At 37.0% G+C, this 13,733-nt stretch overlaps 1 protein-coding gene and 1 long non-coding RNA gene across 4 annotated transcripts in view; both read right to left on the bottom strand.

Annotated features, from left to right (window-relative positions):
• Positions 1 to 243, bottom strand: part of LOC140466626 (uncharacterized) — a 39,092-nt gene extending 38,849 nt beyond the window's left edge. Inside the window, exon 1 of the long non-coding RNA XR_011955235.1 lies at positions 157 to 243. This is a non-coding gene — a long non-coding RNA (uncharacterized lncRNA). The remainder of the gene's footprint in view (positions 1 to 156) is intronic.
• Positions 244 to 1,898: 1,655 nt separating this feature from the next.
• bpgm (2,3-bisphosphoglycerate mutase) overlaps positions 1,899 to 13,733 on the bottom strand; it is a 36,331-nt gene continuing 24,496 nt past the window's right edge. For all 3 annotated transcript variants that reach the window (XM_072562162.1, XM_072562163.1, XM_072562161.1), the window contains exon 3: positions 1,899 to 6,063. In XM_072562162.1, the coding sequence (XP_072418263.1) occupies positions 5,864 to 6,063 (200 nt within the window). In that variant the 3' untranslated portion in view covers positions 1,899 to 5,863. The remainder of the gene's footprint in view (positions 6,064 to 13,733) is intronic.

Below are 13,733 nucleotides of genomic sequence, written 5' to 3'. Positions count from 1 at the left end.
ACCTGAAGTGCTGGACTTGCTAATCAGATATATTGCAAAATTAAAGTGATTACTGTCACTGAATGAAGATTGGTCCTGGTTCAAACATATCAGTGTTGGTAGATTAAGTTCCTAGAATACCAGTACTCAGGCATTTACAATTATCATGAAACATACCTGAATGTTGATTAAGCTGGAGTGGAAACAGATTGTCTTTAAGTCTCCTACTTGTCCATTTCCAAAGAGTTAAACAGTTGAATTAACTTTGATGATGCCCACTTTGAAGTTCCAAAGCAAGTTTAGAGAAAGGTATGCCTGGTATGACCAGGAACAAGTATGTTAGACTGCATTCCAATCTTGTCAAGTTATGGATAAGAAAGCTCTCACAGGGAGGGAGATTACAGGCAGTGGTTTTGTTGGTATGTAGCCTTTGTGCTGTCATGCAAATTAACAGTGTTTCTTCACTTTTATTACATAACTAAACCTTTATATGTAATATTTCTTCATAATGTTTTCATTAACTTTTGCCAGTAATATTTTTATCATCGCAATTTGTTTTGACTTATTCAAATGTAATATATGTGCAAAGGATCAGGGAACATGTCTTAAAAAGGTACTGCACAGGAGGAAGCCACTCAAATAACCCTACTGTCCTGCTCTTTCCCCACAGACTTGCGAATACTTTCCAAGTATTTGTTGAATTCACTTCCAACATATTTAGTTAGTGTCTTCCAGATCATAACTCATTGGGTAATTCTTCTTCCTCACACTGGCAAATGAAGTAGAGACAATTATTTTAAGTCTATATCTTCTAGTTACTATACTGCCACTGGGAACAGTTTCTGCTTAATTGACAGTGAAGTGAGCATGACTACTTTCAACATTAAGGCATTTGTTTTGAGTGTTATACCAAGGAGCCCTCGTAAAACTGAAGAATCTGGGGCAGGTTTGGGTGGACAAGTGGAAAATAATTCTGTCACACAAGTGCCAGGCAATGACCATCTTATCACAAGATTGTATCTAACCACATTCTCTTAATTCTCATAGGCAATACCATAACTAAAATTTCCCATAAATCTCCTGAAGGGCTGTTCATTGACCAAAAGCTCAAATGAACTTTTGTTCATTGACCAACAGCTCAAAAATGATGTAGTTACTAGAGATGGCCAGTGGCAAAGTAAGCTGTTATGAGTGGCTCAATTTCTGATGTCCCAAAGGCTCTCTACTACCGACTAGGTACAAGACAGCTGTGTGGTGGAACATTCTCCATTTGTTTGAATGGGTGTAGCCACAACAATGGGCAAAGCTCAACACGATCCTGGATAAACCAGCTTGCTTGAGTGGCAGCCAATATTTATTCACAACTTTCACCACCAACACAATATGGCTACACTGTTTACTGTCTACAGCATGCCAAGGCTTTGAGATTTTCTTGAATCTCATCACTTTTGCCACCTGGAAGGATAAGGCAATATATAGGATAGGACATCATCTTGTTTCAAGCTGCAGACCATGCCAATTTAGACAATTAACTCCATTACTTCATTGTCACTGAGTCAAGATCTGGAACTTCTCTCCGACAACACCATGGGAGTACCTTCACCACATGGACTTCAACAATCTGAAGTGACCTACGGCAAAGAGGTGTTGACAATAAGTACTCGTGTTGGTAGTAACATCTAACTCTGGAGAACATTGTTAAAATTGTTTTTTTTTAATTTCTGATTTAAACACTTAAGATTTGGTAGGTTACAATTAGGTTCAATACTACCCAGAATTCTCATTACCTGCTTCAAATAGTGAAAACAAACAAGGTAACTGGCTCAATCCAAAGACAACATTTGCACACTTAATTATGACAACTATTTAATAAACATGCAAAATGTTAATGGTAAAAGTTAGTGATAAACATATACTCCTTTACAACCAATCCAAGTTTTAATAATGCACTGGTCACAGCAAACCACTCATGCTCTTATAAAGCCATACCAGACGTGAAAGATAAACCTTAAGAGTTCATGATATCTGTTATTCAAAATTTACAATCAGACTTTTTGTGCTTACTCAGATAAAATAGCAGATTTGAGATGTGCTGTTGAAATAGACTGAGGGAGATCATTCTGTCTCCTCTCCAGGAAGAAAGAACAGGTAGAACATGTTTAGTTCAAAGTTACCAAAAAAGTATTCATTTAGTTGCTTCTTCAATTAAATTATGAAGACAGTATTACTATAGTAGAGTTTATAACAATGTAAAACATTTTCATAATAAAAGACCTGCATAACATTATGATCTGGATCAATGTCTAATCAATAGCAGAAAGATGATTGGTTTTGGTGATGTAATCTGTAATTCAGCTTTAAATGAACAAAAAATGGTATTGACAATACATGCATCCTTCCTGAAGAAGGGCTCATGCCCGAAACGTCGATTCTCCTGCTCCTTGGATGCTGCCTGACCTGCTGCGCCTTTCCAGCAACACATTTTCAGCAATACATGCATCTATATAGCTTGAGGCACTAAACCTTCTCTATAAATTTACGGTGGAGTGGTCAAATTGCACAATAATAGGACCTGCCAAATTATAGCTTTTTTTGGATTAAAAAGTCCATATTGGAGAGACATTCTGTATTCAAGAATAAGAATATGTTCAATATATTGTGCTAAAGCAATGACCAGATAAGGACCTAAGAATTAGAAAAAGGAGTAAACTATACATCCTCTAGAGTTAACTTGCGTTTTTCAAAATCATTGTTGATCTTTGACTTTAACTCTACTTTTTCACCTAGCCCCATAACCTGGATTTCTCAGAAGCCCAAATCTGTATCTATCCCAGTCTTGAATATACTCAATGACTGAGCATCCACTCATGTTTGAGGTAGAAGACTGCAAAGATTTAATGATCAGGAGAAAAAAAAATCTCCTCAACTCAGTCTTTAACAATCAGAAAAAAGGGTAAATTTGGCAATTCCGGTGTGCTCAAAGGAACAAGATATAGGTCAAAATATTATAGCAACTTGCTACAGTCTAAACTATTAGGCTTCTCATTCAGAGTAAAGGATGGTTGAATTTAGCAGTTAACCTCTAACTTTTAAAATGAGCTTGGCTGAAGAAATTTCAAATTTACTTCCTTTGAGCATTTAACTGATGAAGATGTAACAAATTATTCAAAAGATTGCACCTGGTGAATGCAATATTATAAAAATACAATTACACATTTTTATTATACATACCAAACTTTAATAACTATTTTGATGCTATTCTGCAGCATCAAAAGGTAGGCTAACTATATTCAATACTTTTGCACACTGTACTAACTGTACAATAAATGACAAAGCAATAACTGAAATATTATGTTCAGATTGAATGTTCTAAATGGTGTTTACAAAATAAACTGAAGATAACAGCAATGTAGACCTGAAGTAAACTGAATAGTTTTGATAATACAGCCATCATATATATCTCAACCAAATTAAAAATACTGAAATACAATTTTTATAAAAGATGCCAGTTGTTATACTTATATTGTTAAAATTGCATGTTTATACTCTTCTCAGGAGCTGGACATCCTGGCAAGGATGACATTTATTGTCTAACCCTTATTGGATCTTCTTGAGTCACTTTAGTCCATGCAGTATAGTTTCTGGTTCTATTCCCACTTTTTTTGCAGTAGTTAGATTCAACTGTTACACTTGCCAGGCCGCTTCAGAAGCATTTACATATGGGCCTGATTAGGAAGAATGGCAGAATTCTTTCCCTTAAAGACATTGTTGAATCAATTGGATTTTTAATATCAACCCAATAGCTTGAAGTCACTTTTACTGATATTGATCTGATTCTTATACTAACTGCATTTTAAATATTCAAACTGCCATTGTTAGATTTTAACTCTCATTCGTTGGATTATTTATCCAGTTATGCATCAGATTGATTAATTTTTATTGTTCAATTTTTACTTTTACTTTTATTCAGTAGACATGATGTGAACAGTTCATACAGTAAATGAAACAGCAATGAAAAGGGCACCTTGGAGCTTATATGTCTGTAACATAATTCAATTGACAGTAAAATACAGGCTTCCATCCTTTTCCATCTGTAATTTGAAGTATACCACATTACAAAGATAAAGTACATTGTTAATACACTGCTATCCGTTGAGTTGCTCTTCATCCTTCATAGAAGTATAATGCAGACATCATTCTGTCTCAAAAATATTAAGTACTTGCCAGTTATAGTTCAGCAAGCATGAATGGCCCTCCATTTCTTCATCCAAGTGCTCAATGATCTTAAACCAGCCTTAACAAGTGTTACAATGGACATTCCTGATGAAGGGCTTATGCCCAAAATGTCAACTCTACTGCTCCTCAAATGCTGCCTGACTTGCTGCGCTTTTTCAGTGCCATACTTTTCGACTCTTACAATGTACATGTTAAAAACAAGACAATGTAACATGGGTTGCTAAATGGCAATCGGGGCATAGGTATGTGTGCCCTCCATAATTACCTCTATCAAGAAGGGTTAGCTCAACATAAATGAAGTAACAAATCCAAAGGCTATCCTGACCTATACAGCTCAGCACTTCATGAGCTAAACTTAACTGAAACATGGATGCTGAAAACACAGGAGGTATGAATACTTATCTTCAACTAATTTAACTATAATACAATAATATAAAGAAAATTGATAGTTTTCTATTTTCAACCATTTGAGAAGTTACTTTAAACTCAAAAAATGTCTACAGCTTCATAAAATCAAAACAAATTGATATTGTAAACTCAAATGTAAAATGCTATGGTGCTATTTCTACTGCAGACTACAGTACAGTAGCATTCTCCCATACTTCAAGGTATTATTTCCTCAAGATTTCTACATCACCAACTACTGAGCACTCCATGTTCAAATTGCATAATGGTCACTGCCTTTTCAATGAATTTCCATTGATGTTGTTGGAATTAGATTGCAGATAATTTGATTCAAATAGCAATTAATACACAATTAAGATCTAAAGGAGGCAAGGGCTCTTGACACTTCTCTATTTTCTTCAATAATTAAATGTGGCACATTGCAATATATAAACTTTTTTATACTGTAATGTCTTATTTGCCAGTAATGTCTTCAAGAAAATCTTAAAATGCTCTGTCACTTTTAGGCTTCCTACAGGACCCATAAATCTTTACTGATTACTTATTATCCTATTACCTCTCTCCATTCTTTCTGAATCAACTATTTGAACCTTATTAGATCAAGAAAATCTGTTCAATTTACCCTACTCCTGTTCAGGGAAATTAGCACATACAATTTATCTTGCTAATAAATGATCTGCTAAGGTTGTTTGAAAAATGATTGGCATAATGGATAAGGCTCAGATTTTGTACTTTTGGGACATGTCAAGCAGAGGGGCATGTCTTCATAAGTTCCAAGGCCCAATGGAATCAAGTGACCTTTTACAGTTAATGAGCTGCAATTAGAGCTTCCCTGTGATGCAAATCTAAGCAGCGCAAAACCTATCATCTGTTGAAAAGCGTACCTCCTGCAAACCTGAACTAACATAGCTGGGCTCTCACAACTTACATTATAAAATATGATTAACATCCTTAATTCTGCCTTGTAAATTTTACTTAAAGAATCCTTGATACAATAACAAAACTATCTTCCTGCATATGAAAACCTATATAGTTCTAGCTTTTTAAATAAATTAGCCTTATTAAGACATCAGTGCAAAGCAGCAAATAATAGTTCAACATATTTCACCAGTGCCAAACCTAAGACATGCTCACCAACTGCAACAGATCTATGCAGAATGTTCCAAACAAAATAAACTTCTCCTCCAAATAGTTTTTAAATGGTTACTAACTACATCTCCCTTCCAAAGTCAATAATTGAGAGTTAATTGGCAGAAACAGATATGTTCTTTCCTGGAGCAGCTGCCTTGCCCTGATCCTCCACCTTTTTGATAGCTGCCTGGATGGCCTCCTGATTGCCTAAAAATCTATGTGGTCTAACTGGATGAAGGTTTTCATCCAATTCCAGAAGAACTGGCACCCCAGTCGGCAATGTCACATTAACTATTTCATCATCTGGGATACCTAGAGAGGAAAAGAAGAGAGAATTAATTAAAGGTACAAACTGGATGACTGAGAGAAGATCCTGAGGCAAGTCTGCAAATATCACAAAAAGGAAACCACTAAGAAAACAGCTTGGAGAATTTTAAAATCCTGTTTACACTGTACTGGGAGCCAATATAAGTCAGTGAGTACAGAACTTGGTTACCAGTTAGGAGAGTACATTTTTGGATGAGCTCAACTTAATAGAGGATGGAAGGTGGGTTGCCACCTGGGAAAGCATTGGAACATTCAAGTCTGGATGTAATAAAATGCATAGATGAAGGCAGTTATAAGTAGGGATAAAATTGATTGATATAAATAACAGACAGATGCGGTCTTCAAGGACATTGAAATACAAGGTTGGAAAGCTCATTTGGAGGTCAAGAATGAAAAAGCTGCATGATGGTACATTATCCTCAGACAAACAATCACCAGAGACAGGGATGAAATCAGAGGCTAGGGTATAGAATTTCTCATGGAGTCCATACACAACACTTCTGGGGTCTTTTTACTAAAATGTTAACTGTGTACACTCTAATTGAGAACAATAGATTTTGAAAGATAATGTATAGTAATCTAGTCAAGACTTGAAACAATTTTAAAACTGGTGTGCCCAAATATTTTGTTTTCACTAATTCTATAGTTACACATTTGGCAGCCACCAATGTAGCATAATCAAACAGCAGATAGTCCTAGAACTTTGTGCTGATTAAGTATTTATCCAGTACTATCTTAATAAAGATCCACAAAGTTCAAGGAGGACAAATACACAAATAAGAACTACAAATAAAGTTGAGTTACTCAATCTTTGAGGCTGAGTGCAAGAGTAGTTAAATGATTATTGACAATCTTTTTCATGGACTATAAATATTAAAATTATGAAATGTAACTGTCAAATAAAGCTGAAGTTTTAAAATTTGAAAAATATAAATAGGACATAAATATGTAGTAAACAGGCCAGTGTTTCAGCAAAAAGATTTCTAACAATTGAATGTGCAACTCAGTTATTGACTGAATTACACTTCCAGAAGTTAAAAAACAGCAAACTTTCACTAAGTTAAGATAGGTCTATTCTAGTGCAAGCATTTTTAAAAAACACCTCTCTAGCACTGAAAATTAACTTTTACAAATGTGGAATATGAATCCTTCATAAGACCATAAGGTATGAGTTTAATTAAGCCATTTGACCCATTAAGTCTACTCCACATTTGATCATAGCAGATATGTTTCTCAACCACATTCTCCTGCCAATTCAAATGTTAATTGTTGCACTCTGGGCTGAATCTTACGGTTTTTTTGCACAAGTGAGAGTCATATTGAGTTTAGTGGAGCAATGTGTGAGGTATCTCGCCATATCTTACCACACTTGCTGCATTAAGTAATATTCATGCTACACAAATGCTAAGTAAAGACTATTTCCAACAAAAGATTAATTTTGAATCAAGGTACAATATATCAATTTCTATAGTAACTAGGATACAGATCAGCTAATTTCTATTTATGAAGCTGATGAAGGCAATCAAATTTTTTTTTAAATGTTCTCAATTATTCAATATCTTCATACAATTTTTGGAATAGCAACAAATATATTTTTAGTCTTCAAAGATACATAAACTGGACACTTGAAATTTTTAAAATTCTGTAATATGAATTTCACAGATGTGCCTATCAACCAATCATACATGCCTTAAATGCCATATTTTATTAAACTGTCCATCATTGTTAAGCCTGCCAGGACAAGCCAACTATTGTAACACCATATAAAGGCACTTTAAAAATAGCAAGTAAACTTAATTTCAGGCTGTTGCTTGTTCTTATTTAAATACAAAATACTAATCTTGAAAGAATAGTTTAAATTTCAATATCTGATGCTGCTTACAAAACATACTATATATTGTTAGAACACATTAGATACTTTCCCCTCCAGAATGATTAAAAACTTCAGAGATAGGGTGATTAAATATTAAAGCTACAACAAACAGTCAATAGTGCTTAAAATACTGGTTGTATAATAATACCAGTATAACCAATATAATATACTGAAGTAACTCTTCAAACATCTAGGCTGTTTATAAATGTAAAACAGGAAGTATATTTAACACAGAAAAAAAGAAATTGTAAGTATAACATGCTGCAAAGCTCCAAAGTATTACAGAATAGTACATAAAGATTGAGAATATTAATGGCAAGATGGATATGAGTTTATAAATCTAGGAAGTTATGTTTTCAGCAAATAAATTGAATGCTCTATATAAAGTGCACCTGACTAACAATGGAAGCTAATTTGGAGGTGGAGAGAGGATCCAGTGACTGAAAAATGGAGTGTTTTTGGCTAGCATAATAGGTTAAGGAGTTAACAGGCTATGCTTCAACCCTGGTAGCAGAAATTGAATGCTGTCCTTCTTTGGAGAGCTCTCCCGCTGACATGCACAGATCTACTGCAGCTCAGGGTGATGAGATTTTCCTTACTTCAAATACTGGATGGGCACAACTACATCTCACAAACAAAATAGTGAAAAATAAAGTTGAGATTAATGGAGCAACTTTTCAAATAGTTGGATAGTTTCCTTTCCACTGACTGTAAATAAAGACAAATAAAACTGAGAATATTTTAATGTTAGACTAAATATTTGAATTTCAGTCTTCATAACATAAACTAAGGTTAAATACTGCCAATCAGCCAACTTCATTCTGCTAGTCAATTTATTTACATTAAATGAATGAACATCTTTTGCTTTGGGATCAGCAGTAACTATTCCTGTGTTTTATATGTATATATTGCTTCATAGTACACATAGAAAGTAGATCAGATGATGCTGCAATCATGATTTCACTTTACAACTTTAGAAATTTAAATGAAAACTATGGTAGGACTGATCGAATTGAGAACAAACAAACAGAGATAAATAAAACGTGCTACACTTTTTAGTGTAGACTTATTAGCACAATTGAAGTTGATGGAATTAAAAGTGGCAGCAGTGCCATGGATGTGACATTTTCTAAGAAATACAATCACACACAATTGTTTTTTTCAGACTGGAATGAAGTATGTTGTCAAGGTGCCAGTGTTGGACTGGGGTGGACAAAGTCAAAAATCACACAACAGCAGTTTATAGTCCAACAGGTTTATTTGAAAATACAAGCTTTCGAAACACTGCCCCATTGCCAGGTGAAGTCTACAGTGGTGTCCCACAGGGGTCAGTATTGGAACTCCTGGTCTCTTTGATATATGGACTTGGCTGTAGAGGGCATTGTTTCAAATATCGCAGATGACAAAAAGCTTGGAAATTTAAGAAATAGTGTACAGGGAGGGCAGAGACTGAAAATAAGCAGATGTAACCCTATACAAATGGCCAAGAATTTGGAGTACAGGGTGCAATTCCAAAATCTGGGGAGGCGACAGCCTAATGGTATTATCACAGGACTGTTAATCCAGAGATCTAGGTCACATTCTGGGAACCCAGGTTCAAATCCTGCCATGGAAGATGGCAGAATTTGAATTCAATAAAAATTTGGAATTAAGATTGTCAGAGAACAAAACCCCACCAGGTTCACTAATGCCATTTAGGGAAACAGACGGCCATCCTTACCTGATCTGGCCTATATGCGACTCTAGACCCACAGCAATGTAGTTGACTCTTTACAGCTCTCTGGACAATTAGGGATTGGTTAAATGCTGGCATAGACAGCAGCACCCTCATCGCACGAATGAACAAACAAAATCAAAATTGCAGTGACAATGTTCTAATAGCTTAGTTGGCTAGATGCCTGGTTTACAATGCAGAGTGATGCCAACAATGCAGGATCGATTCTTGAACTAGCTAAGATTGCCCTGGAGGTATTGCCTGAGGTGTGGTGACCCTCAGGTTGAACTCTCGACTAGTCATCTCTCTTTCTAATGAGACAGCAGCCCTATCTTACAAGGCTATGGGCCATGTGCTGGAAAATGGCATTCTAATAGACGGTCATTTTGATTGGGAGGACCTTTTCCTATACTGCAGAGCCCTGTGACTCAATGGCACAAAACTTAGAAGAGAATACTGTTAAGCTCCAAGAGATGTGGACTGGCTGGTGGAATGGTCAGACAAGTGACAGATGAAATTTGATGCAGCTAAGCATTAAATTATTTATTTTGGTGGGAAGATTGAGGATAGGCAAGTGTAAAACAAAGGATATAATTGTAAAGTATTTGTAGGTACAAAGAGACTTGGTGATGTGTGTACACTGAGGATCTGACATCTGAATACAGGCTGAAGTAACAAGTTGTAGTGAGGAACTACAATTTAATATATGCTATTACTAACACAGGCAGCAATAAAATGGCTTCTAGGCTGGAAATTGACAATTCTGCTCAAAGCTGCACAAAATGGCTTTTAACCCTGCTAAAAGCTGAACTAACCATAGTGTCTCTCAACAATGATTAGCAGACAATGCCTCCTTCACAGCATCGAAATAACTAGAAATAACATTGAAATAAGATGTCCTAACTGACCTTGCAAGTGCAGGTGCAGAGACTAGGATCGTGAGATAGGATACTTGAACATTGGAAAAAAAGATTGGTTCCCAGGAAATATCATTGGGCTAAGTTGCTGTCAATAAAGTCATTTCATTAAAATTGATTGGTAATTGTTTGAATGTGTTGTGAGATTATGGCCTGTACCTCTCTCAAAAAAGTATGAAAATGTTTTTGTCTGAAGCCATGTGCGCAGTTTCTCTGAGGAACACGGAAGTGTTTAATCCCTGTGTTAATGGATAATGTGTACCTGGCTGAGATTGAATAAAGTGTGAAATCTTACAGAACCAGACTGAATTGCTAGTGTTTACTGACCTATCGCGGAACAGAGAGACACCTCCCACCCCCCACCACTGTCCAGATCTTCAGCACCAATCATTGAAGGTGGTCATTGAAGGTGGTCAGGCAAGTTAAGAAAATACTGAAAACAACAAATGCTAGAGATCACAGCAGCTCAGACAGCATCTATGGAGAGAAAGAGAGCAAGCTAACGTTGAGACTAAATGATTCTTTTTCACAGGTCAAGTGAACAATTGAGGGGACAGCATTTATGCTACAGTTTGGGGTGCTGGTGATGGGAGTGGTGGGTGTAGGGTGCTGGCAGAGAAAAGATGTTCGTAGTTCAGATTAAGTGATCGGAATGTGAGAAGAGCAGAACAATGCTGTTTCCTATCAGACTTGAAAGGGGAGACACTTGGATGGGGGAGGGATGAAAGGACATGATAACAATCTAAAAGAAAGGGAAGAAATGGTTCACAATTTGAAGGTGTTGAACTCAATATTCTCCAAGTTCCTTCATCCTCGTCACATCTGTTTGTTTGATGCCTCACTCTAAAACAGAGCTGTGCTCATGGCTTGCATTTTCCATAGCTGTGGTTTCCCACCCATTGTGCTTGACAGGTCCCTCAACCGCATCCAACCTATCACCCATGCATCCGCCCTTGTCCCTTCCAATCACTCACAACAGCATGATCAGGTTCCCACTAGCCTCTTCATTCAATGGAGCATTCTCTGCCATTTCAGACAACTCCAGCAGAACACTATCACCAAACACATCTTCCCCTCACTCCCCCGTCTGTATTTCATAGAGATTGTTCCCTCCAGGACACCCTAGTCCATTCCACAACCACCCTCTCCATGGCACATTCCCATGTAACTGCAGAAGGTACAAGACCTGCCCCTTCACCTCCTCCCTACTCACCATCCATGGGCCTGAACAGTCTTTCCAGGTGAAGCACCTCTACCTTCTCCAATCTTGTGGTATTGTATTTGCTGCAACCAACATGACTATTCTGCATTGGAGAAACTAAACCCAGACAGGGTGACCACTTTGCGAAACACCTGTGGTCTGAATGCAAGCACAACCCCAACATTCCTATAGCCGGTCATTTTAACACAGCATCCTGCTTGCACGCCCACATGTTTGTCCTCAGCATGCTGCAGTGCTCTAATGAATCACAGCGCAAACTGATGAACAACATCTCATCTTCACACTAGACATTTTACAGCCTTTGAGACCTAATATTAGAGTTCAATACCTTCAAATTGTGAACCATTTCTTTTTAGCTTATCATGTCCTTTCCCCCCTTCCATTATCCCAGTGTCTGGCCTTTCAATTCTGGCAGGAGAGACACCATTGTTCTGCCACTCTCACATTCCAATGACTTAATCTGAACTATCAGCATCTTTTCTCCACCAGCAACTCACCAGCCACACCCTCCCCCACCGCTGTCCCTGCCACACTTCAACTCAGCTCTGAAGAGTCACCTAGACTTGAAATGTTAGCTTGCTCTCTCTCCATGGATGTGGTCTGATCCATTGTGATCTTCAGCATTTGATGTTTACAGTAAGATTCCAACATCTGCAGTAGTTTCTTCTAAATTAAGAATAGTGGCAGGCAAGGTTTATGGGATCATGGGTTTTATAAGGAAGAGCATATGATAGAAAAACAAGGAGGTATGGTTAATCTGTGCAAGACCATTGGTCCAACCCCACCTTGAATATTGTAGAATGACGTGAAGGCATTATTTGAGGATACAGGAAAGATTTAGGAAAATGGTTCAGGGATGTGGAACATGACCAATGTGAACAGACTGGAGAAGCTGAGACTGTTCTCCTTGGAGAAATGAAGGTTTTGATCATTTCAGATCAGAATAGATAAGGAAACATTTTATTCCCATCAACAGTAGCGTCAAGAATCAGAAGACACCAATTTAAGCAGTTTAGCAAAATAAGTAATGGTGACATGACAATTTCTCTTTCATGCAACAAGCGGTTGGGATCTGAAATGCTCTGCTTGACAGTGTTTGAGGTTCAATCTAAGCCTTCAAAAGAGCATTGGATAATTATCTGAAATTATCACATTACAGGGAACTAGCAAGCAAGTTGCTCTTGCAGAGAGCTAACATGGACATGATAGGTGGAATGGACTATTTCTGTGCTGTATTAGTTCTGTGAATTTATGAAATGTAAAGTGATGAATGTTTGAAGCAAGGCTAAGATAGACAATACAAGCAGTACAATTTTAAAGAGAAGGACCAGCATTTACATTATCATCTTACATGAGCACCAGAAGGCTCAAACCACTTTACAAGCAATGAAGTACATCTCTGAAATGCAGTTACTGTTGTAATGTAGGAAACAAGGCATCCAATTTGCACACAGAAAAATCCCACAAATAATGATTGGGTAATTCTTCTGTCTCTGATAAAGTCTAATTTGTAAGATGTGGCTACAAGCAGCACAGTACAATCTCAGAACTTCGCTGGAATGTCAGCTTATATATTTCAGCTTCGAAGTCCTGAGGTGGGTCTCAATTCCACAAACTCTGACTCAGAGACGAGAGTGCTATGACTGAGCACCAGTTGACACTGACCACTTTAAAGAAGATCGGTGAGGCTTGAGAAATCTCAAAAGTCTTGTACATTATAATAGCTGATAAAATCTCAATATACTGGATCCCCAGCCTTCAGAGCGTGCAAATGAAATATGTTATGCCAACCCTTGATCATTCACTGCTTAGGCCTCAGCTGCAATAAATATCAACAGGATTTCCCAGTTTTGGACTGAGAAAGAGTGTTTCTTGGAGATATCTTGCAGCTCAAGGTTAGAAAGCCTGCCAAATCTTTCTTTAATCAAG

The sequence above is a fragment of the Chiloscyllium punctatum genome, chromosome 44, assembly GCF_047496795.1.
Source record: "Chiloscyllium punctatum isolate Juve2018m chromosome 44, sChiPun1.3, whole genome shotgun sequence".
NCBI classification, from domain to species: domain Eukaryota; kingdom Metazoa; phylum Chordata; class Chondrichthyes; order Orectolobiformes; family Hemiscylliidae; genus Chiloscyllium; species Chiloscyllium punctatum.
This window is presented reverse-complemented; position numbering and strand designations above follow the sequence as displayed.